The sequence below is a fragment of the Alligator mississippiensis genome, chromosome 3 (genome assembly GCF_030867095.1).
Source record: "Alligator mississippiensis isolate rAllMis1 chromosome 3, rAllMis1, whole genome shotgun sequence".
Classification (NCBI taxonomy): Eukaryota; Metazoa; Chordata; order Crocodylia; family Alligatoridae; genus Alligator; species Alligator mississippiensis.
The window spans coordinates 98,030,906-98,054,752 of NC_081826.1; the positions used below are offsets into that span (position 1 = coordinate 98,030,906).

Consider the following 23,847-nt stretch of genomic DNA (forward strand, 5'->3'; position numbering starts at 1 on the left):
AGGACCTGGAACAAACTTCCAAGCAAAGTGGTGCTGGCTTCTACCCTGGGGGTCTTTAAGAGGAGGCTAGACGAACACCTTGCTGGGGTTGTTTGACCCCAGTACTTTTTCCTGCCATGGCAGGGGGTCGGACTTGATGATCTGCTCGGGTCCCTTCCGACCCTACCAACTATGAAACCATAAAACCTTGCATTCTATTATGTATCATTCATGTCAGGTTGTCTGTAGAACACCATAAGCAAAACCTCCATCTATCCCACGTAACTCTGATTCCATTAGCTCTTTTCAAGGCTGTATATTATGAGCAGTCTGATAATGAATGAAAGACAGAGTGAAAGTGTATTAAAATATCAACCATTTCTCATTAAAATAAACTAAAAAAATGTGTACGAGTGTGGTACTACTAACATGATTTTGCTCTAGTCAGCTATGTTTTGTTCTGCAGCTCCGTTAAGATCTTTGTGATGTATCCTGAGATTTTTTGTAGCAGGAAACTTCATATTTAAACTTATTTTTGATGTGTATATGGTGCACAAAATACAGAATAAAGGAATCCAGATATTGGTTGTTTAGGCTGCACTTCTGTTGAGACTCAATTTGTTTTATGCCTGATTTAAAACTACCGAGTCAGTCGTCCTTAATCACAACACACACTGCCTTACGTGATTTGTGGTATTTTGGAATTGGAAACCTGTGTGCTTTAAATTCCCTTCTTTGTCCATACCTACATTTCTTTTAGTATTACCCATGTCTGAGAAATTTGCCCTGGTAGATCTCCAGAATTTATTGAAAACAGTCATTTTGAGCATATTTGCCCGTCTCTTGTAAATCCTAATATTTAGGCAAGAACTTAATGAAAAGTTATGTTACTTTCAACAGTTAAATTAACTTGCCAAGAGAGGTTGCAAAAAAGTTATTTTTCGTGGCTGATATTGGGAAAGAAATGGTCTATTTTATGAAACTTTCCAGTTTGTGCAAGTTCATCCACAAATATTTTGAAGCTTTAATAGTTGGAATTATCAGGGGTATAAGATATACCCCTAATTCATCTCGTAAGGGAAATCGTATATTTTTTGGGGCAGGGTGGGTAAAAATCAACAATTCTTAAATAAAAAATCAGATTTTTAAAATTTAAATCACATTTTTAATTTTATTTTAATCTTTTTTTTTTTATTTTTAAGATGCTTTTTAAGAAAAATAAGCCTATATAAAAGATAGTTTTAATTTAAGATATGTTAGAGCTCAAAGATATCATCATGGAATAGGGATTATAACTTCTAGTTATATGTTATTTGAGAACAGTATATTCATGTAACCTTTTTAGAAGATTTATAAATAGGTCACAATAGGCCATGGACTATCTTACAAGTTTCCAGAGGCTCCTCTATAGATTAGTAAAGATTAAATAAAACCGATCTACCCAATGTGACTCAGTGCTCAGTCTAGGATCCCATTAAGCATTTCTGTGATACTTAGTTTCAGTTCTCAGACTAGATTTGTCTCCAGAGATAACATCTTTATTAATAGCAGCACATGAAGGTGAGAGATAACAGACCTGATTATCAACCCAGCAGCCCTCTTGTCTGAAAGTTTGTGTATGCTTCCCTCTCTAAAAGTGCAAGGTTTCAGTAAATTAAATGAATAGAGGATATCAAACAGCAAGAATGCACTTTTTGTAGAAAACAGCGATTTAAGTCGAGGCTTCCTGGCCAGTGATTTAAATCATGATTTAAATCAAACCCACCCTGATTCTGGGCCTTGCAGTTTTCATCCCTTCCTTTTGAAAAGACTAGGACATCTGAATTGTTATCCTGCTAAGGAGGAAAAAATTTAAAGTAGTGTCCATTTGATTGTGTTCATCACATGTACTGCTGTTGAAAGGAGGCTTTGAAGCATCTGTCTTGGAGCCCTTTTGGTATGTAATGGTATGTTTAAACTTCGACCAGACTATTCTTCTATTGTTGCAAAAAAAAAAAAAAAAAAAAAATTGGAAGAGACCTTTAATATACTCACTCATTTTTGAATAGGTTAACAAAGTGCCCCTTCTGTTCCATTGAAATCAGTATCTAATTTCCTGAAAAAATCCTTTTGTTTGCATTTTAATTTTGACCCAAGGCAAAAGAAAGACCCTGCATAATCTCCTGGAAACTGTTTCTAGGTTAGGGGGATCTCAGGGAGATTTAACAGGAAAACAGTCATGATTAAACTAACAAATTGCAGTTTTGTTCTAGCTCCTTGTCCTGGTATCAGAACCTTTAGTTCTAAACTGACTTTGATCGCACCACACTATAAATCCTTTAACCATATATCCAAGCACTGTCATGTCATTATTGGGAGATTTGAGTTAAGAAAGAGTCTTTGTACGATGTTCAAGAGGATGGGAGGTTTAAGAGTTAAAACTTGCTCAAATAATTAAAAGTATTAATATCAACAGTGAAGGAGAATTGGATGCCTTCGATATTAAAACTGTTTTAACACAAGATTTTATTGTAGTTGTTCTCTTGAATCACCTAGTTATTTTAGTCTGGAATTTACTATTGTATTGATTTTGATGTAATACGTGGTCCCAAAGAGCCATGATGAATCCTTTTTTTTTTTTTTTCTTTTCTTCAACTGAACTATCATGAATGCTGCATAATTCAGCTAAAGAAAAAAAGAAAGCTTTGTGATGGCTCCTACTTGAAACATCATTTGGGATACCAGAATGCAATACAATGGCACTGGGCTTTCTCCATGGCCTTTAATGATGTCCTACAGGATCTGGACCAGAAAGGAAGACCCAGATGGCCTCACTGCCTAATTGGGCTCAATCACAAGCATGGTCTGAAACATGCCAGCTTGTTAATCCCTCGTGTCTATTCTTCACCTTATTTATTCTCTTATCTCTTTCATTATGCTTAGTGTAGCTTAGCCTGCCAAGGTTACCAGAAGCAGTCAAAAAAACAGTGTCAACAGCCAGCCTGTTACTGGTAAAATTTAGCCAGGTCTTGGGTGCGTCTATTAGTTATGCGCCTGACGTTCTCCAAAAGCAAGATTACACAGAAGATTCAAAACCAAGGCAGAAACTACATTTTTTGCTTTTGTTCTATTCCTTCACTCTGAAGTCTCTTTCAAGAACTGCATCTGCTTTTCTTAGTACACAGGTTCTCAATTTTTTCATATCCTCTTGTGTAAGAATTTTTTTTGGAAAGATAAATTCTTATGAACTGCCACCTGCTTGGATTTAAACAAGGAAACTGATGTGACTGCTTTTGAGCTGTTACACGTACACCTACCTTTAATAAACAGACCTGTTAATAGATAGAATAAACTCTTCAACGTGAAGAGTTGTTGCCAAAAGAGAAACCCTGATCTTATAATTTTTATAATTATAAGAAGAATAATTATTAGAACTACTTCATCCAATCTGTCAATTCCCAGTATGATATTTCTCTGACTTTGTACCATGGCCAGGAAAAGCAGTCTTGTACAATCTGTTCATTTTCATATGCATTTAGTGATATCTTAAGTTGGTATACTACAGATCAGTTTTCACAGGAGACTTCTAATCAAGGTTGCTGATCAGAATTTACTAATTGATACTTGTCTGACTGGTCTCCTTAAGATGTTGTTACTATTCATCTCTGTAAAGATATCTACATAGATCATACTTGCAGGAAGAGAGGTACTTGAAATAACTAGTTCTTGGACTAGAAAGGTCCCTGGCTTCATTACTTTGGAATCCTTTTGACTAGAAGTGAAAGACAGCAAAGCAGTGGTCGGGGTTCCCCTTTTGGACTCTTACCACTGGTTAGACCCTGTTATTGGACTAAGGTACTGTTTGAGCTTTGACCTAGTCTGGTTAGATTACATTATCATCTCTGCCAAGTATGTTAGAGAAACTGTAGACTTCTGTTACTTCATGGAAGTTGAATCTAATAGTCCAGTGCCACTGATTCCCTAACTGGTAGTGAGCCCCCAAGGTACTTTAGTAGCTGAAAAACATCCTATCCCAGAGAACCAACTGCGTGATCATTCTTGTTTTATACTTTCAGGCAGATGTGTATCTCTTATTAAAAACACTCTACTTTAGACAGACCAACAAATGCAAATCTAGACAAAACACCAAAACCTCAGCGTGGCATTTCCTTCATTAACTTCCTTACCACTCTTAAGCATTCTTTGGGGTGTATTCTGAGTTTCATGGACACCTTCTCTCCAAACACATAGCTTTTCATTCATAACTATGAGTCTTTATCTTACTCATACATTGTATGTATGCCAGTTTGTTTGGTCTGGCAGCTATGAAGGCTGCTCTCCTCTGAAAACTTGTCACTTTATGTTCATTTGCTTGTCCCTCCTAAACTCATCTTGCATATCAGTATTTGCCTCTGCGGGCACTTTTACATGTGCTCTGAGGGTAAGGGGGTGCTGTCATGTCTCGCGTATCAGCATCCCCACGCTCAAAAACGGTGATGGGGGTGCTTGAACTACAGCTCATTGATTGAGCTTTAGTTCAAGCACCCCTGCTGCTATTTTTAAGTGCAGGGACGCTGATACGTGAGAGACAGGAATCTGCCAGAGTGCGGTAATTGCCACGTTCCAACAGACTCAATTAATTAATCAAGTCTGCTCCAACACACTAACTACAGTGCATCGGAATAGCCTATACACTCATGTATAGGTGCCCTCTGACCTGTATATAAGGTATTAAGTTTTGAAGGAGTTGGAAAAAATTGGTTTCATCCCATTTTTGAGCTGTACCAGTGTTCTGTTGTAACCACACAGATTTACTTGTTAGCCTTCAATAACCTTTTAATGAGTTGTGACTCAAGGTGCCATATCCTTAATCTTCCTGCTAAAGAGCAAAGTGTATAGTATGAGTACAGTAAAGATGCCCCAACAGGGCCCAAATTTATTTTTTATAATATAACACATCATAAATGAAAATAAGGAATATAAATGGAATATTCCAAAAATCATTATAGAAAGACATATTTTTAAGGGCTAGCGCTCTTGTGTTTAGGCTGCACAGTTTTGGATATACGAAGTATAACTAAGTCTTAACTGATGTGTAGAAAGCACTAAATGGTACATACATCCCAGGAATGTAGACCATTTATCCAGAACTGTTTCTGAACCTTTTCTCTTGCAGAAGACGGAGACAGACACGTAAAGGAATATACAAACTCTGTGTCAACCACGTTCACTATTGGTGATATGGAAGCTGTCCCCAGAATAAATGAAAGCATTAATATGCATACTGTCACAGAAAGCAAAGCAGAGGTATTTATAGTAAAATCAAGGCAGAGTTATCTGAATTATTTTCTCTGAATATTAAAATGGATTTCCATGGTAATGTCAAAACTGACCTTTCATGATGGATGGGGGGAACCCAGTAACCTAAATGGATCGCATCAGCTATGGTTCTGCTGTCGATTAGCAGAAGCCTCTGATTGTCTAGGATCTCTGCATGCTAAAGAGGCAGTCTTCTGACAATTTTGTTTCCTTCACCTGTCATCTTGGGCTTCTACTTTTTCTGTTTTTTTTTTTTTTCCATTTAAAAGTGGGTAATGTGTTGAACAGAACAATATCTTAACAGCATCCAGACTGATAAATTCATAGATGAGAGAAGAGTCTCTTCCAACTATGGATGCTATGTAGTAAGTATGTGAAATGTACATCCTGTGGGCTAGATCTAATCTGCAGAACCATTCCCTCTGGCCTGGTAATCTACCAGAAGTTGAGTATGGCCGGTCATGGAATCTGGGGCCCAGTAGGCATGGCTTTGTGACAGGTAGGTGAACAAAAGGCTGCACAATACAGCCTTTGCTTGCCCTGCAGTTCCTTGGCTTAACACCTTTTGTGTACCTTGACCATGACTTGTCTACCACTGCTGACAGATACCACTCTGTGCCCTGGACCTGATCCAGCATATGAGGGGCCTCCTAGTCCAAGATCTGTCTTGAGGCTGTAGGTAAATTTGATACTCATGCTCTATAGGAAGCCAGAAGGGAGCTAGACTTCTAGTAACTTAGAAGAATATTTTTAAAAAGAAGAAGAAAGTATACTTTCCTAAGCAGCAGGGATAACTTGCAACTGGCCAGATAGAGTTCAAGGTTTAAATGCACTAAGCCTGACTGGATCGTCCATCTGATTGCATACTGCCATAGTTATTAATCAGTCTTACCTATGCCTCTATAATATTCTCTTCTCTGCTGCTCAGGAAAGTGTACCTTTTTTTATATAGTCTTGTTTTTTGGGGGGTGTTTTTCTCTTATGTCACCACTAATGCAGATTTCCTATTGAGTCACCTTGTCCAGTACATGTAATGTCTCTCTGTTTAGTCCTGCTTAATTTTTTCCTTTGCTCTTCCATCTAGCTTAAGTACCTAAGAGTTCTGATCGTGGAAGTTAATTGGCTTTCTATTTGCCAATAGAAAATTGTAGAAAAAACAATCCTTTTCTTCTTTTCCACCCCTGACAGGGGCTGGGGGTATAAGGATATCATATAGCGAGTCTTCTTTTTTTGTATCTTTTAACTTTTTTGCGTCTTTTAACATCCAGTTTGTGCTAGTAGCCTCTCTCCTTGTAAACTACCATAATTCCGGGTCGTCTCGGATGTTTCCATTAACTTTTTGGGACTTTGGTCCCAGTTTCTCCAGGTGAATCCCATGTTTTTGGAACTATTTCTTTTAAACTTAGGCCATTCTATTAACTACTCTAGGCACTTTTTGAAACTTCTGCATTGCCTGGACCTGACTTACCCAGGTGTTGATTATAGTTACCTGATACATTCAAAAGCACTTAGCTTGAATTCTTCTCAGTTTACTTTTGTCTAAGGCTGAAATGCAGAGTTGTTTTAAAAAAAGCAAATGCTATATTTGATTAATTTTATTTTGTTGTAGGAACTACTTGATAGAAGTAAACTTGAATACAAGCTGCCTGATTTCACAGACTCTGTCCTGAGCATTAGTACAATAGCTTCTGCAATTGCTAATGCTTCTATTAGTGCTGACCCTTCCCAGCTAGCTGCTATGATAATGGCACTCTCAAACAAAAATTTAAAGAAATCTTTCCATCCTGAAGCTGATAAGGATACAAATCTCTCCACTCATCAGCTTTTATCCAGCAATGTAGAAAACAGTGCATTTGATATGGAGAAATACCTTAAAAAAACAGAAGAGCCTGAGCATGGAAGCGAGCCTGACAACTTTGCAAAATACGAAGCATTCATCCAGGACCATGATAGCTTATTACCAGATAAACATAAACATCAAGATACTCTTGCAATGGATTTGTTAAAGATGCATAATAAGAATCGAAGAAGAGAGAAACAGCTTCTGGACTGTAAGGAAATGACACGTGAAGGAAATAGCACTCAAGATTTTTCTTGTGCATCTAACTTTCCTTTGGATGTAAAGAAAACTATAATTGGGGCTAAATGTTCAGAAGCATCGGACTATATAAGTGAATATCCACAACCAAAGAGAACTAGCCTGACCTCAGATGTACTAGACACAGGAAATATATCTAATGAAAAGGAAGCACAAATGCTCTTGAGTGATTCTGCCACAAAAAAGGAGGTGGCACATAGAGTCAAGTCTGTTTCAGTAAAACAATCTAGTAAGCAAACCAGTCATGTTGCAGGCTGTTCTTATACCGGTGTAACGGATAAGGCGATGAACTTAACTGTTCCTGTACCAAGTGAGTCAGTGGATAGAACTGCTATTAGAAGCACAGTGTCAATAAGCAACTTAAAACCTGTCCAGGAATCTAGTATTCATTATCCTACCAGAGCAAAGTCTACACAGCAACTGACCAAGGATGAAAGACAAGGGGGAAAAATACAAAAGAGAATTATGGAAGCTAGTACTGCTTGCAATAGTGATAAAAAATATCTGACTTCTGGAAAACTTTCTGAGATGTCTCAGAAGAGTGTTGGTAAGTAACCATACAACCTTAACTGTCATCTTCTTGTGCTCTGTCTTGCTCTTTTTAAGTGGCATTTCACCAACAGAATTATTATTTTAACAGAGCAGAAGTCAACAGCTCCTGAATGTGATTTGCAGTCTTCAGAAGATGAGCAATACAGCTTCAGACCTTCCACTTCACCACTAATTCATTCTTCTCCCAGTGAAGCTTCTGGAACATCTGTTTCAGGGTAAATATTTTTTTGAGGGGAGGAGAGGAATTAGTCGTTCTGAATAGTCTATGCTGAATTTTTAGCTGTTGAATTATTTGAAAAGGCTGCTTTTGAACCTGGTATATTGTAGGTTCCTGTTTTAGTTGAATAAAAAGTTATACCTAATGTCTTTAGTTGTACATAGTCTTTCCAAACTTGCAAATGGCAGTATGTCTGTGTAGTGGCTGACTTTCTGTATTTACCTACTGGTTTGAGAAGGAGAGCAAGATGGTGGATAGTAATCTTGCCATTTCTTGTTGTTTATCTCATTTAACACCCTAATACCCTTCCTGCTGGCAACATGCACATATAAAGGCTTATTTCAAATAAAACTCCCAATATCTGGTTTAATTTTTGTGGCGCTCATAATTATCGTTTCACACTCAAGCCAACAGTTTGTATCAGTTACTCTATTGTAGCTACCATAAAAGACCACCAAACCATTTTAGTGAACTCCAGAATTCTGACCATTGTCAAGCCTAAACTGGATTTGTAGGTCTGTGTCTAAAGTACCTTTTACAAAATATAACCATGGTTTGGGGCAAATATGCTATCCTAAATCAGGGCTGTCCAACATCTAAGTGGCCAGGGGCCACACACCATACAAACTGCACCAGCAGGGACTGCAGTAGCATGAGCATGGGCCCCTCAGGCTGCATTCCATCTACCTTGCACCATGCACACGAACAGGTCCTGACCGCTTTGCCATGCTGTGTGCTCCCCTGGAGCAGCCAGAGAGATAAATGGGTGCAATGGCTGGGTAGGTGCTATACAACCCATTGTAGGCCATATGTGATTTCTAGCCCCTGCCAGCTCTGTTGTAAATGTATGTCTGGTTCCATAGCTATTGGTTTATAAATTGAAACTGGCCTCTTGCAAAGTTCAAGTAATCTCTTACTTTAACAGTGGAAAAAAATGAGTTTAAGTTGCATAACTATGATCTGTACTTAACTGCATTATATACACGCAGCTGAAGGTCTTAGGACTATGAGGTACAGTTTTTGTTAGAAATTAAGATGCATTATATTTAAAATGTACTGTAGTGCTTTTATTATTATATAGGAAATGTAACTTTAAAGTATGTATCTGATACAATGACAAAAATGCAGATGAGTCTCAAGCATTTGTAGTTCACCTCATGCACGGAGAAGTGTTTTTTCAGCAGCGGTCAAAATCTTTTAGGTAGGTGTGAGCTGAAAAATACTGGGCACCCATTGTGAAAAACCTGCTTTAGATTTTCTGAATGTTAAACAGCTCCTAAGGGAGTTAAAGATAACTAAATATACAAATGTTACTGCATCAATGTTTCCTTGACTTGGTGGCAATTTACCTATTCTGTTTTGTCAGGTTCTACTGCTATTCCTGTCACTTTAAGTTTAGAGTACCAGAAGTTTAGTTTAATCTTTGCAGACATATATCCTACTGAAACTGGGGAGTTGTACATATATAGTCAAGGGTAGAATTTCAGCTTTTACATAAAGCATAAAATAAGTGCTTAAGACTTGATGTTCAGACTCCTAGTGTTGGCACAAGGTTTTGGAGTGGTGTTTTGGTTAAGTAACTCAGCCATTCTTTGACAACACTAAATAGTCTACTGGTTGAATTTGGAAAAAAGCTAGAATTACAGTATAGTACTTAAATTATGCTTTTTAGGTGATGATACAGTCAGTGTTGACACATTTTTCATTTTCTTTTCTTCAGATCTGAAATTGATTCTTCTGACACAGCACCCTGTTTTCAGAAAGCTTCCTACAAAGGCAGTGTACTGCTTCAGTCCATATGCTCTAGTCCCAATATAAGCCAATTAACATACATTTCTTCAACTGACAGTGCCCTTAAGAACTCAGCCATTGTGTCTAGTGTAGAAAGACGCTGGGTAAGTTAGCTTTTATCTGATCATATACGTACCCATCTTTTGGGTGGGGGAAGAGGGGGAAATCTCATGTAATTAACTTTATAGTCTAGACTAAATGGTTTTAAAGAACTTGCATATAGTTTAACTTTAAAAATTGCCACACTTGTGGATACTTTAAAGATTACTCTCCAAGGAAAGTTTCCTCCTTTGCTTTTGTTCACTGAAGTGGGTTCCAAGGGTATTTTTTAACCTGAGAAGGTAATGCTGAAATTTTACTTGTCAGATGCTTCTATGAGAGATTGGATGATTAAATGATTATCGTACCATATTGGGACCAAAATCTGAGTAGTAAAATAAGGAAGGTATTTTTCAGTTATATTCAAACATGTTTTTACAATCCTTTGTCTACTTCAAACTCTTACAAATGCCTGGAAGTGAAGAGCTGAGATTTGAGTTCCTCCCTGATCTGGCAGTGGCAGATTGAAAGAATTCCATCTTTAGTAGTTCAGTCTTTTGGAAATTCTCAATCAAAACTAGAGGCAAATTGTCTCAGCTGCCAGCGGAGGGTTCGGGATTGAGAGTGTGGTCGGGGGTAGAAAGGTAAGAAAGGTTTATTGACTTAATAAACACACGACTATGCGTAATATAATAAGACAACAAAGACAGACAACAGTAATGCATGTCGGCAACTTATTGGCAGTCCCTTCTGATGCCTGATGGTACAAGTTTCTCTTTTGCAAAGCTTAACGTAGTTAGGCGTCCCCAATCAGCGCTGTCTTAGGGGTACCGGGAAGCACCCGGTACCCCTCAGTCCTTGTGCTCCTCAAGATCTACAGGCCCACCGAATCCAGCTTAGCAGCTAATCTTAAATCAGTAGCTTTTTTCACAGAACTGCATTTTCCTTTTAAATTATTTCTGGATGTGCTAGCCAATTTATAACTTCTGAGCTATGCTGATAACTTATAGCAATTTAGATTGTTCCATTATAATTATTCTTATGACTGACCAATAACAGTACATTCTTCTGATAAGGTTAATTTTGATTGCGCCACAAAGCCTACTACCACTTCTACAAGGCTTTGCTAAATTTATTAGGCCTCACTACTCTTTAACTTTAATTAGGCTCTCAGTGGCAACAAACAGCTTACAATACATAAACAAATGACAAGAAAGACCTGGTCTAATCTTCACAGCATTCAGCAAGCACCTTGGACACAATTTTCAGCTGTCACAGCAAATTCATGGTATCTTCTATCTTTAAACCTCTGCCCAAAACACCTGATATTTTGCTGTACGAGTTTAAAGGTATAAAGTATGTTCTGTTCCATTTTCAGACCAGTTTGTGGGGCATGTTGATAGGGCTGTAACAGGGAGCCAGAGCTGCTGTGTGGGGCCAGCAGCTAGGCAAAGGCCAGATGCTAGAAAGTAAGCAGGCCAAAGACAGCAAGGGCAGGTGCTACCACCAGAGGAGTGAGTATTACGGAGCTAGCTGCCCTGTACTAAGCAGCCAAGGGACTGACCTATCAGCAGTGCAGAAATAAAAGCTGCAAGCAGCAGGGTTAAGTTGTAGCAGGGGAGGGCAGGTTGGCTCTTAAGCCAAAGCAGAAATCACCGTGTGTGGCTGGGAAGTCGCATGACAGGAAGTGGGGTGGGGCTTTGGAGTATATAAGCCTAGTGCCTGAAACCAAGTGGACAGTCTGGCCCTGCATGCTGCAGGGAGAGGAGCACCTGAGGAAATGGCAGCAGGAGACAGACTGGCAGACACCCAAGCTGCCCCATAGGATGGGAAGAATAGAGCTAAGGGGGATTTATGTTGGTGAGGAGGCAGTGACCCAGTGGGGTGAATTTTAGTTGGGCAGCAGTTTGCTGGTATTTATGTTGGAATTAAGTTTATAACCAGAAGACCAGGTGGTGGCTAAAGGGGAGGATGGAGGCTATGGATGATGGGGCACTCTGTGATAAGCAGCCTAGCCTGAGGTCAGGGACCCAGAGGGCTGTTGTAGATGAGTTGGGCCAAGGCTGGGAGAACTAAAGCCAGTGGGAGCAGCCTGGCCTGGAGTCAGGGGCCCAGAGGGCTGGTACAGTGGGAGCAGCCCAGCTTGAGATCAGGGGCCTAGAGAGCTGAGGACTGGGACAGAACTAAAGCAGCTGTGCTGGGGCCAGGAGCCTGGAGGAGTCGTCAAGCTGGGATGGCTGAGGCTAAAGCTAGAGAAGCTGAAGCCAGAACAGGTTTAGGTTGTGGGCTAAGGCCTGGGGAAGAGAGCTGAGGTTCAAGAGGGGCAGAAGCTAAACTAGGGTCAGGGGACTGGGGAGAAGTTGAGACCCTGGCCAAGACCAGGGGCCCAGCGTACTGAATTGGATTTCTTTACGGAAGGAGCCAGAGGGCCTGGTGGAAGAACTCAAAGGACCGCAAGGCGTGGCCACGGCAGTAGCGAAAGACAGACGACTCATAAGGCAGTTGCTGCCCTGGGGCACTGGTAGGACTGGTGGGCCACAGTGGAGTGCCCAAAGGGGAAAACTTGGCTGGCTGGCACAGGAAAGATGGGCTGGCTGAGGTGAGCTGGGCTCAGTCTCAGACTCTGGGCCTCCCTAAGCCCTGTAAGTTGCATCAAGGTATGGCAGGAAAGGTAAAAGGGGAGGGTACCCTAAGGAGCCAGAGTGAGACAGGAGACACCTGACAACCAGGGGGTGTCACAGTCACTGGTTGGGGCTGGGTCTTGCATTGTCTATAACATTTTATTTATTTATTCATTTATTTATTCATTCACTTATTTATTTTTCAAAATATTTTTCATGACCTTTTTTGAGTACTGTTTATAGAGGTGATTGCATAATAGCTCAAAATAAAGTTTTGTATGTTGTGTGGGAAGGGTAGAGGGTGTGGGGGGGTGGGCAGTTGAGTGTGCCATGTGGGGGGCTGCACGTGCCAGATCCTGGGAGCTGGTTTGGGGGTGGGAGGAAGAGAGGGGCAGGGGGTACATGCAGCAGAGCTTGCCGAGGTGGTGCAGGTAGGGCTCCCCTGCAGTGTTCCACATGGGGCTGAGTGCTGTCTGCTCCCACCAGGGACAGCTTGCACCTACTCTGGCCTGTGCTCTTGCCTGCACCGATCATGGCCTGATCCCAACCAGTGCACACAGCTTCCTGGTAGGGCTGCCTTCCACCCACTCGGGCTGCCAGCTGCTTATTGCACCAGGCAGGCAAAGTGGGTGGAAGGTGGCGAGGAATGAAAGCCAGAGCCCCATGTGCTGGGGCACAGGCTGCTTGGCTGCAGCTTCCCCTGGCCCACTGCTGCTTCCCTGTGCTTTCTGCTGTCTGGAGTGCTGCAGCAGGGGCAGTAGGCAGTAGTACCCAGGTGTCTGTGGCAGCTGTGGAAGCAGCCCCCTGGGAAGCTGTGTGTGGTGGCTGGGCCTTCAGGCAGGTGCAGGGTGGGAGCATGACATGTGCTGGTCTAGGTAGTAGCAGGTGGGGCTCAGCCCCATGGGGAGTTCTGCGGGGGCAACTACAGGTCAGATGCAATCAATTGACAGGCACCCACCTGCAAGCCAGGTCCAATCAGCTGGCAGGCAAGATCTGGCCTGTGGGCTGTATTTTGCCCACCCCTGGTGTAGAAAAACAAAGCAGCAGGTTTTTGCTTTACTTTCTGCAGTTTTATTAACAAAAGATAGACACATTAAAAAGTAGGAGTTCTTAGTATGTGCAGATACCAAAAATATCAGACTGAATTTCTTTGTTCCCTGGTCAGGGACTTGGTGTTTCTTGCTAGAGGAAAATTGTGCTTGATCAAATGGCCTGCTTACTGCATAGCTCTTTCATACACAGCCAAGACTGAGCTGGCCTTGCCTTGGTTTCATTTCATTGGGTCTGAAATATTTGTGCAGCCTTGGATTGACACAAATGGAGGTGGGAAATGTTACAAACCTAACTGCATCTGCTTTCAACAAGGGGGGGGGGGGGTGTGTGTGTGTGGATATATATCTATATTGAGAGAGAGCTATCGATATAGAAGCAGATAGCTTTGTAAATATGGCCTTTCGTGAAACTCACCTTTTATCTTGCTGTCTCCCATTAACATATAAGCTCTGGTCCGAACAGACTCCCATTAAGGCCAGTTTCTAGCTCTTGCAGTATGTCTGTATTACAATCCAGAGGTACTAGGAGTGTGAAATGAGCTACCTCATGGACCTATCACAGTTTGTGGCAGCATATCACTCAGGTGAGGCTAGTCATAGGAATATTTATTCAAGGTCCAAGTTAGGCTTTATGGTCTCTGCAAGCTGCAGATGCATATGGATCATTCAAGCTACCTCAGGCAAGTCTGTAATGAACAATACTGTTAGTTACTCAGGCTAGCATAGGAAAGTTTTTTATGCAAGTGCCGTTGCACCTTTTAGATAGCAGTACATATGTACCTGAACTGTATGCAAAACTGAGGCTCTTTTGAGTAATTGAAAAAGTCTATACTACATTTCTGTTTCTGGCTAGACACCAAAAGAAGCAAAGGTGGTATGGGAAAATCTAGTTAGTTCTGAAGTGAAATAACAGAAACTACAACTCTGGAAATGGTAGAAGTCAGCAAGAGAGCAGTATTGACATTACCCAATGTCTTTCTGGCTGAAGAGGTAATAATTCTCAGGTTTATTATGGAGCTCTCTGACTACCTCACAGAGATTTGCTGTTAAGCTAATCTTTCACTCATGCCAGGTCAAGTTTAAATGGATACTCAGATGAGGCAACTACAAACACTAGTGGACTTGAGAAACAAGCTAGCAAAAAAATGTGTTTTACAGACTGCATCTACCCGTGGATTAATTTGTAATGTTTAAGTGTTTTAAGCAGACCAGGTTTTTAAAACACTTACAGGGGCGTAGGTTGTAGCCGTGTTGGTCTAAGGACATAGGCAGACAAGGTTCTTTGGGTGAATCTGATATCTTTTATTATTTGGTCTAATAAAAGATATCAGATTCACCCAAAGAGCATTGTCTGCTTAAAGCACTCTTCATTCTTTTTGAATGTACTGCGTTTATTTTCTGACACCTTGTAATATTAATTTTATACTTCTGTCTACTAAGAGTGAAGATGCTATTGAGCTGAGCACAACTATTGTTCGAGCAAGTCCAACTCCATTATCGGAAGAGCCAGCTGAAAAACTACATGATTTATCATGGCAAAGAAATAGAAAAGTGACATCAGATGTAAATCGGGGAAGCCTGAATCAAAAATTGGAAGAAAAGGAATCTGTAGATTCCTCCTGCAGCCAACTTAAAGAAGCACCAAACAGTGAGCTGTCCGAGTGTTTGCCAAAAAATGAAAATCAGTTTGCACCTCCAAATGCAGCATCTAGTCATAATGAATTGGACCATGTTAACACAGCTTTATCAAACAAGTTGTGTGTCCTTCAGCCACTGTCTGTTAAGGCTGATACACCAGCAGCATGGCAGGATCATACAAACAAAACACAGAGGTCTGGATTATCACCTGTAAATATATTATCTACATACACTGGAATAGGTACCTATATGCCATTAAATCAAAACACTTCTGGGGAGCAGTATATTCCCATTTCAAGCTTTAAGTCTCTTGGGTCTGCCCCTGAGACTCAGCCAGTGTCTTCTGTCATTCCCATGCTGCTTACTGGACGTTCACTTGCCACAACTCCATTTGCACAACAGTATTTGGGAAATATGCAATCAAGCGGAAACACTGCATTGCCTCCTTGTCATGGTGGCAGCTCCACAGGTTTTGGTCTTCCAGTGGGACTTCATTGTTCTGGTATCCCAGCAGGACACATGCAGAGTTCAGTTGCCATGGGAGTTCCTTTAGGACCAAGCATTGGTCCTGGATTTTTGGGCACAGCTTCTCTTTGTAATCCATGTACCACTTCCTGGAACCAGAATATTTTGAATACAAATTCATACACTGGCCAGCCTCCTGGAACTTTTGGGGTTGAACATTGGGAGTCACTGTCATCCTCTGGCTTTGGTAAGTTATTCCTCTAATCTTTATTGAAGTAGAAGAAGCTTTTGACACTGCTTTATTCCTTCTTTTTCTTACTAAAGAGAATTTAAAAAATGTTATTTTCTGTCTTCCATTATTTGTTGGTCTTCATTTTGGTTATTAACCTTAAATAACCTAAATGTTACAACAACCTTTGTTATGAAATGTTCATTTGCCTTTAATAACATCTATTGCTTTTCTTTGCACTTCCCCTGATGAGCCCTTTTGAGATGGGATGTCCAAAACTAAACATTGTGTTCAAGGTGAGGGTTTGTCATTGATTTGCTTTCTGTCTGTATACCACTTTCTCTGTTTTTGAACTCGAATGCAGAATAATATTTGAATTCTTTCTTTCTTCTTTGCTCTTAATTTCTTTCCTGATGATTTTCATTTGAGCAGGTATCTTTGTTGAACTTAATCATAACACCTGGGTCATCCTCCTGGAGGTGGGGGAGACCAGTATAGAAGTCATGACTAATTCATGTAGTATTCTCTAAAATACAGTACCTTGCTTTTTGCAGCTACATTTATTCGGTTGCCCAGATGCCCATTGTTATTGTATTGCTGTGTGTTTAAAAAACAAATTAAAAAATCTCTCTCCATGCAGTTGCCTAGCTGAAGCTTCATTGTTGACAAACTGACATGCCTCTATTCACTCCCTTCTAATTAATTAATTAATTAATTAATTAATTAATTAATTAATTATTAAAAATACTCATTTGAGTACTGATTTCTACCATAACATAATGTTAATGATGCTTGTTTAATTGGGTATATTGTTTCTAAATAGAAGTTTGTCTATCCCAAAGTAGCCCTGAAATATATTTAGACTCCCACAACTTTTAGTTTGTTTGTTTTTTAAATGGAGTTGAGGGAATTGGTTCTGTAAGTATTAAGACTTAAGTTGAAATGTTTTGATGCAAAGGTAAGTTGAGATGGGAAAAAATAATACATTTTCATCCTTTTTTCTTGTGCTTGGGTTAGGATTGTAGTAGCTGAACTGAAGGCAAGTAAAGGTTAGAGGCCAAAAGGAATTTGTTCAACTTAAGTAATGTAATGTGTGGAAAAGGCTCAGAAAATGGAAAGTGAAATGTAGCTTTAAAAGCTGGAACAACTTCCCCATGTATTTTTAATAACCTACAGGAAGTAGGTTTTTAGAAGAGAAGCTATACTTGCCATCAAAAATCACAATAGCTTAAAAACACTACAGCATCCCTAGTAAAAACAATATTTGTGGAATGAAGAATTCACTATCTTGTGCAGCAGAGCTGCTTGTAAATTGCTTTAAGTGGTAGCCTTTTCTGCTAAATAAAAGCAGACATCACTGTTATGACATAGCAGTGTCTAATTTTTTACCCAATTCTGTAATTGTATAAAAAATGTGCCTAAAATTGGAATTTTGTCTTATCTTAAAGAGATAAAACCTAATTAATATTGTGAACCTGATGCTTTAATAATGTTTTGAGGTGCGTACAGTTTACCCTGTCTGACTTCAAACCTTGAACTATGTATGGCTCACCCAACACTTTTTGTGGGCGTTAGTTACTGCCTTTAGAATATTATCTCCTTAAGTATTTTTAAGGACATTAGAACCTTGAGAAAAAAAGCCTATAATATTTAACTTATGTCAGTCGTATAGGAGAGAGATTACCATAACATTTGAGACCTATGTTAATTAGTTATGCTTGGTATATGGACATACCTGTGAAGCTAGCTTCACAAAATTACTTTTAACTTTGCCAGTTTGATGCCTGGCTTTCTTACCACACAGTGTGTCATGCTAACCAGAGAATTCCAAATACTGACAGTCACTAAAACATTTCTTTCCTAGGGCATGTGAGAGTACCAGAAGAGTTGAAGTTCCCTAATGTGTGTTGTGTGGGAATCGCATCACAAACCATACTTAGTATTTTTAATCCAACCGAACGTTGGTTACAGGTCAGCATTGGAATACTCAGTGTCTCAGTTAATGGGGAAAAGGTAAGGTTTTTTTTTGGTTTTCATATTAATACAACATACTAAATGCTAAGTACTATGGGTATATAGACTCCAGTGAAAACTGCTACATTCTTCTCCTTGCAGCTTTTGTGCACTGTGAGCTTACACAATCCTTTTCCATCTAGCATGGTAACAATTCCAGTCTGAAAAGGTTCCATATTCAGCTCTTTCATGCTTTCCCCCACCTTCTCAGAGTTCTGGCATGTGGTTTGTGCCCTGCTTCTGGTTCTCTGGATTATGATAACATGGACAAATTTTAAATTCCTGCATGACAGGTGTGGTAAATAACAACCAACCAATGATAAAAAATAAAAAAAAAAAAAAATCCCCAGCACACACATACACTTAATACCCCTTTTATATTTAAATAGATAAATTAGTAGCAATTTAAATTGAAGTTTTGCATTAGCTCCTTACTCCTGTATGGCCTGTTCTTGACCACTCTTAATATTTTACTTTATATTGCTTTAAAAAGAGGCTGCATATTAATTTGTAGGAGTAGTGGAGAACAAGGCTATCATGCTGCAGGAAGCTAATGGCTAAAAATATGGAGAGACATAATTGGTTCCTGCACTGAGAATTTTCATGTTCTTAGTAGTGGATTAACAGGGGTGTGCAGGTATTCCTGTCCACTAGCTGGAGAGCTAAACAAATGCCTCTAAGGTGAGCTCTCTAGTCAGGAGGCACTAGATCGGGGCGTCCAACCTTTTTGAATGTGGGGCCAGATCACAAACTTTTTATCACCCAGTGGGCGAGCCATATTCAAAGACCTCACAGGAAGCGACATCATATCAGGAAGTGATGTCACGTGACCTTTGACACCAATGAAGTTGCAGGAAGTGACAGTGAAGTGGGTCTGCTCCGCATGGGAACTTACCCCATGTTTCTATCCGCCCCGGCTGGCCCCAAGGCGCCCCCCTAACTCTGCACGGGAACTTACCTTGTGCCTCCGTCGACCACACATGCAGGCAGGGCGCAAGCCATGCTGCTGCTCCCCCGGCCACATGCTGGGGGCAAGGGTCAAAGCCCATCTCCAGCTCCTCCAGTCAGGTGCAGCTTGGGCAGCCCCGCTCCGTGCAGCCCTCAGGGCAGCTGTGGCAGGACCCAGCTCACTGAGCTGGGCCCTACGGGGGTAAGCAACTCCCTTCCCCTCGCTGCCGGCTGGGGCCTGCGGGCCGGCTCGGCGCTCCGTGGTGGCTCTGCACTCCACCGCCATGGCTCTGCGCCGCCACCGCAGCTCTGCGCTCCTCCACCATGACTCTGCACTCTGCAGTGGCGCCGCTGTGGCTCCACGCCGCCACCGTGGCTCCACGCTCCACTGCCGCAGCTCCGTGCTGCGGCTCTGCACTCCGCAGCGGTGGCAGCAGTGCCGCCGCCACCATGGGCAAGATAAAATGGCTTGGTGGGCCGCATGTTGGACAAGCCTGCACTAGATGGCTGCTTCTTGGGTTCCCCCACCCCAGGGAAGGGAACAGGCTGCCAGTGAGCAACTAGAAACTGCTGCTGTGTGAACGATGCCCCTTGCCCTATACCTGCACGTAGAACTAGAACATGTAGTACATAGAACTGCATCACCGTCTTCACAAGATGTGGGAGGCACAAGCAGTGTGGCCTACCTAGTCTTGAGACTGCTTGGATGGGTCAGGTGGCAGGGAAATGTCTCCTGCCCCTTGCATAGCCCAGGGTAACCCAGTCTGCAAGGGACCAGAGATTGCAAGAGGGAATTCCATGCCCCCACCCCCCTGGTTTGACCCATTTCAGGTGTCCATGGAGCTTTGGGGGATGGTTCAAACCAATCAAGTGATCAGTCCAGGAAGAGGATTTCTCCATGACTCCACCTGTCCTAGGGACACCCAGGCTTGGTTGTGCTGTGCTACCTATGTTCCTTGTACAGACCAGGGTCACCCAGTCTCTGCAGAGGATGGGGGGCAGTGGTGTGGGAATTGCTGCCACCACCTGAACGGACTGCCATTCAAACAGCAGCAGCAGGGTACCCCCAGGGCTCTCTGATACTTTGTTGCTGGGCAGACTACTGGGAACCAGTGCTTGTCTTCCCCATCTCTCCCTTAGGGTGGAGGAGAGAGAAGACAGGACTGTGAGATACTGAGGGTCTTCATTACTTTTGAGAAGAACATTGCTAACTTGAATGGCTGTGTGCAAAACTTCTTGGGAGAGTACTCCTTGATTGGAAGTACTCTTATTTTGTGGGAGAACCACTTCTCTTTCTTTTGCAAAAAACCCTTGAATGACTGCATTTATTTTTTGTGCCAGAGGACAAGTTTACATGTTTTGTAAGCATCATAATAGGAATGGTGTGGGTTTTTTCTTGCAGCAGCTAACAAGATGTTTTTGTTTTAAGATTGATCCCATGAAGTATCCATGTCTGGTGTTCAAGAACAAAACCATTGTAGGACCTCACTCTACAGAGGAACTGAAAATACTTTTCTTACCATGTTATCCTGGAGTCTTCCAGTGTGTCTTCAGCGTTTCTTCCTGGCCAGTTTCTGCAGATGCAGAGACAATAGTCCAAGCAGAAGCCTTGGCCAGTAGGGTGGTTTTGACTGCAGTTGCTGAAAATCCTAATCTAGAGGTAAGCAGTTAATTGGACAGATGTCTATGTTTGTACCTTGTAAATACTGTAACAATATTATAGTATTTGCTTGAATCCCAGATGAAGGGTTTTTTTCCTCGCTTAACATGGTAGTGGGGGATGTCCCTCACTTTGGATTTGAGTACAAGGTGGTGAAGGGGCAGGCAGCTGCTTGCTACAGCTCTGACTCCAGCCCCAATCTGGGGTTGGAGTCAGAGCCTCAGCTCTTTATGACTAAAGAATAAAAAAATATAGTGCCTATATTTAAAAATGAGCAGGGGATGTGATCCAGCTATCTATGAACTGCTAATCTGACTAAAATATCCAAGTCCTTCAAAAAAAAAAAAAAAAAAGGGAAGACCAGTTAGACGTGGAGGTAAAATGGAAAAGGGATAAAATGCAATGTGGATGTATCAAAGCTAAACTATGTCAAGATCTAACTCAATAGCTACATTTTGATGAGATTCTTTTTCTATATGGAAGAATTATACAAATCATCCAACTGGGTTTCAGTAAAGCATTTGATACAGTGCTACGTGGAAAATTTTATTAGTGAAACGAGAATATGGGGAGTAGATGAAGAATTATATGTTGTTGTTTTTGTTTGTTTTGTTTTTGTTTTTTTTATGAACTGGCTAAAAGGGTCAGTATGGGTAGCACTGAAGGGGGACCATTGAGTGAGGAGGAAAGTTTTTAATGAAGGTCATCAAAGAACAATACTGGTTTTACTCTGGTTTATTATTTTCTTAATGACCTTCCCACAGAAGTGTAAGAATGCTGGATGAAAAAAAATGCTTATGGCAAAGGCTGGAAAGAATTGTTAGTACAGGGTGATCGGGATCAGAAAGGTTTGCCAAATGCTTTTCAGGACTAAATAGTGAATTAAAATTAAATGGTGTGAAATGTAAGGGTGTTTACTTGAACTAATAACGAACTTTAAGTTGGGAGCTTACCAGTTAGAAACAATTGAGGATGACTAGTAATCAATCGCAGAATAGCCATGAGCAGGCGCTATGTATTGCTGGACTGTTTTTTCCATCAGTTGAATATTTCTGGTTAAGTAGAGTGCTGTGTTTTTGATTAAACCTCTTTTGGAATACTTTGTCTTGGAATCCAAACAAGTTAAAGGGATCTTAGATTTTTGCCTAACACACCTCTTCCTTTCTTGATGCAAAAGTATTTTGTTTTACCATTGTTGTTAGTCAGTAAAAACAAATTTAAAAAATCTAATGCACTTTAAGTTTCTGGGGTTTTAATAAACCCATTTTAACATTTATTTTTAACAACCTGAACTTGCTGTAATGTATGTTAATTTAAAAAGGCTATATCAGTAAGCCTTCTGTACATTTTTAATGTGTCGGGGTAGGGGTTCTTGGCCCATACTGATAGCCAATTATTCATTCAGCCAGTACCGATCCAGTAATCAATTTTACAGGAATGCAGCCAGGCAATATGGAGAGCAGCTTCCAGCAGGTATGTTTGTGGTGAGAAGGGGCGTGGAGATGCAGATCAGGGCCCCCGTGGTGTGGGGAGGGAGTGGGGCTGGGGCTGGATGGGGGTGCTGCCCAGTTAAGGCAGTGAATGGGACCTTAGGGCAGGGAGCGGGACAAAGCCATGAGCAGCATATCCAGGGGATCAGCGTCCCAGTACCTAAAAACGGTGGCAGGGGCACTTGAACTAAAGCTTGTCAAATAAGTTTTAGTTCAAGTGCTGCCACCATTATTTATTTTTAAGCGCAGGGATGCTTTTGGGAGCCGAGTTGAGCGGGGCAAGGGCAGAGGCAGGATGCTTGCTGTGGCCACAGAGCTCTCTGCCCTGCTGCCTTTGCCCCAGGAGCTACGCATTAGCTGTACATCCCCTGCCTGCCCGGCTGAGGGAGGCTCAACTCACTGGTCCCAGTGCTGCTGGGGAGGCAGGGGGTGTGCAGCCGGCACATGGCTCCCAGGGCAAAGGCAGCAGGGTGGAGAGCCCTGAGCATGCAGCCCACCTCCACCCCATGCACAGATTTTGGGGGGGGGGCACATGCCCCCATGCCTCCCCTCAGGGGGTGGATGCAGCAGCAGGAGCTGCCTAACCCCCCACACACTCCCAGGATGAGCCACCCGTGACTGTCCCACTCCTCTCCCTGCCCCAGCCTTGGGACCCATTTACTGCTGTGGCTAGTCAGTGCCCCCTCCCAGTTCCTGCCCCACTCCCTCTCTCACTGGGGGCCACAATCTGTCCCCTGCCCCTTCCCCTCCGTACACTTACCTGTAGGGTGCTGCTATCTACCTTCCCCTCTCCAGACTTGCCTACCCAGTTGCATTCCTGGCCACATGTATGCTGCTAAACATGCACGCAGTGTCCACGGGCCTCACCAGAAGGCATATTATTTATTGGTACATTACCAGTTACACCAGCCAAAAAAAGCCAATAGGTGATGATGTTAATTTTCCTTTTATCACTGCTGATCAGATGGAGTACTTTTTTGGGGGGGGAGGGAGGAGGGTGGTTTTTTTAATTATAAGGAAAGTTCGTGTGACATTGTTTTAACTTTTAAGGTCAACTTGAGCTTTATAGATGTCATGCAGCATATGTTGCATTAAGGGTCTGTTTTCAGTCCTTATGGGTGCAGACAGAAATGCAGCTCCCAGCTGTAACTCGGGAACAATTTTTGCAAAGCTTTCTGAGTTACAACCTTACCCCCAGACCAAATAAGTTTACTGTTGATTCCAGGGGAGAGGGGAGTCTAACAGCAACTGGGAGCCTGCAGCTAGGTTACCATAGCAATGGCCAATGTTCGCTGGTTTCAGAATGAGAGGGGGAAAGGCTGTGGAGGGAGCTCATTCTTGGGGCTCCCCAACTGGTGCTGAAGGGTGGGGTGGGTGAATTGGAGCTCCCCACCCTGGGGAGGGGGCTATAATATACTCGCCGCACCCTCCAGGGTGTGTTGAAAAATCCCCAGACTGAACTCCCTCTGCTCCCTTTCCCCACTCCCATTCTGAAAACAGCGACAGTCTGGGAGCTCCACAGGCACAAGTTACAAAAGACGTTACATTTTGTTACATCTTTATCTGATACTTCATGCAATGAGGGGTCAGATTTTCACCCAATTGGCCATTTTTTAATCTGTTTGAAACTCTATGCTTGTGTTTGGTCACAGCTATAACTGCTTTTTGTGGCCAGATCAGGTGAAAATTTGTCACTTCTGTCTGCACCTTATAATAGATCAGATAACAAGGACAATATTGTATGTTTAATGTCAAAG

At 41.8% G+C, this 23,847-nt stretch overlaps 1 protein-coding gene across 3 annotated transcripts in view; it reads left to right on the top strand.

The window, feature by feature from the left end:
• Positions 1-23,847, top strand: part of CEP192 (centrosomal protein 192) — a 104,482-nt gene that overhangs the window by 26,821 nt on the left and 53,814 nt on the right. For all 3 annotated transcript variants that reach the window (XM_014606683.2, XM_019490582.1, XM_019490581.2), the window contains exons 16-22: positions 5,135-5,265; positions 6,887-7,922; positions 8,016-8,142; positions 9,865-10,039; positions 15,088-15,997; positions 17,844-17,992; positions 20,370-20,600. In XM_014606683.2, coding sequence (XP_014462169.1) covers positions 5,135-5,265; positions 6,887-7,922; positions 8,016-8,142; positions 9,865-10,039; positions 15,088-15,997; positions 17,844-17,992; positions 20,370-20,600 — 2,759 coding nt within the window. The remainder of the gene's footprint in view (positions 1-5,134; positions 5,266-6,886; positions 7,923-8,015; positions 8,143-9,864; positions 10,040-15,087; positions 15,998-17,843; positions 17,993-20,369; positions 20,601-23,847) is intronic.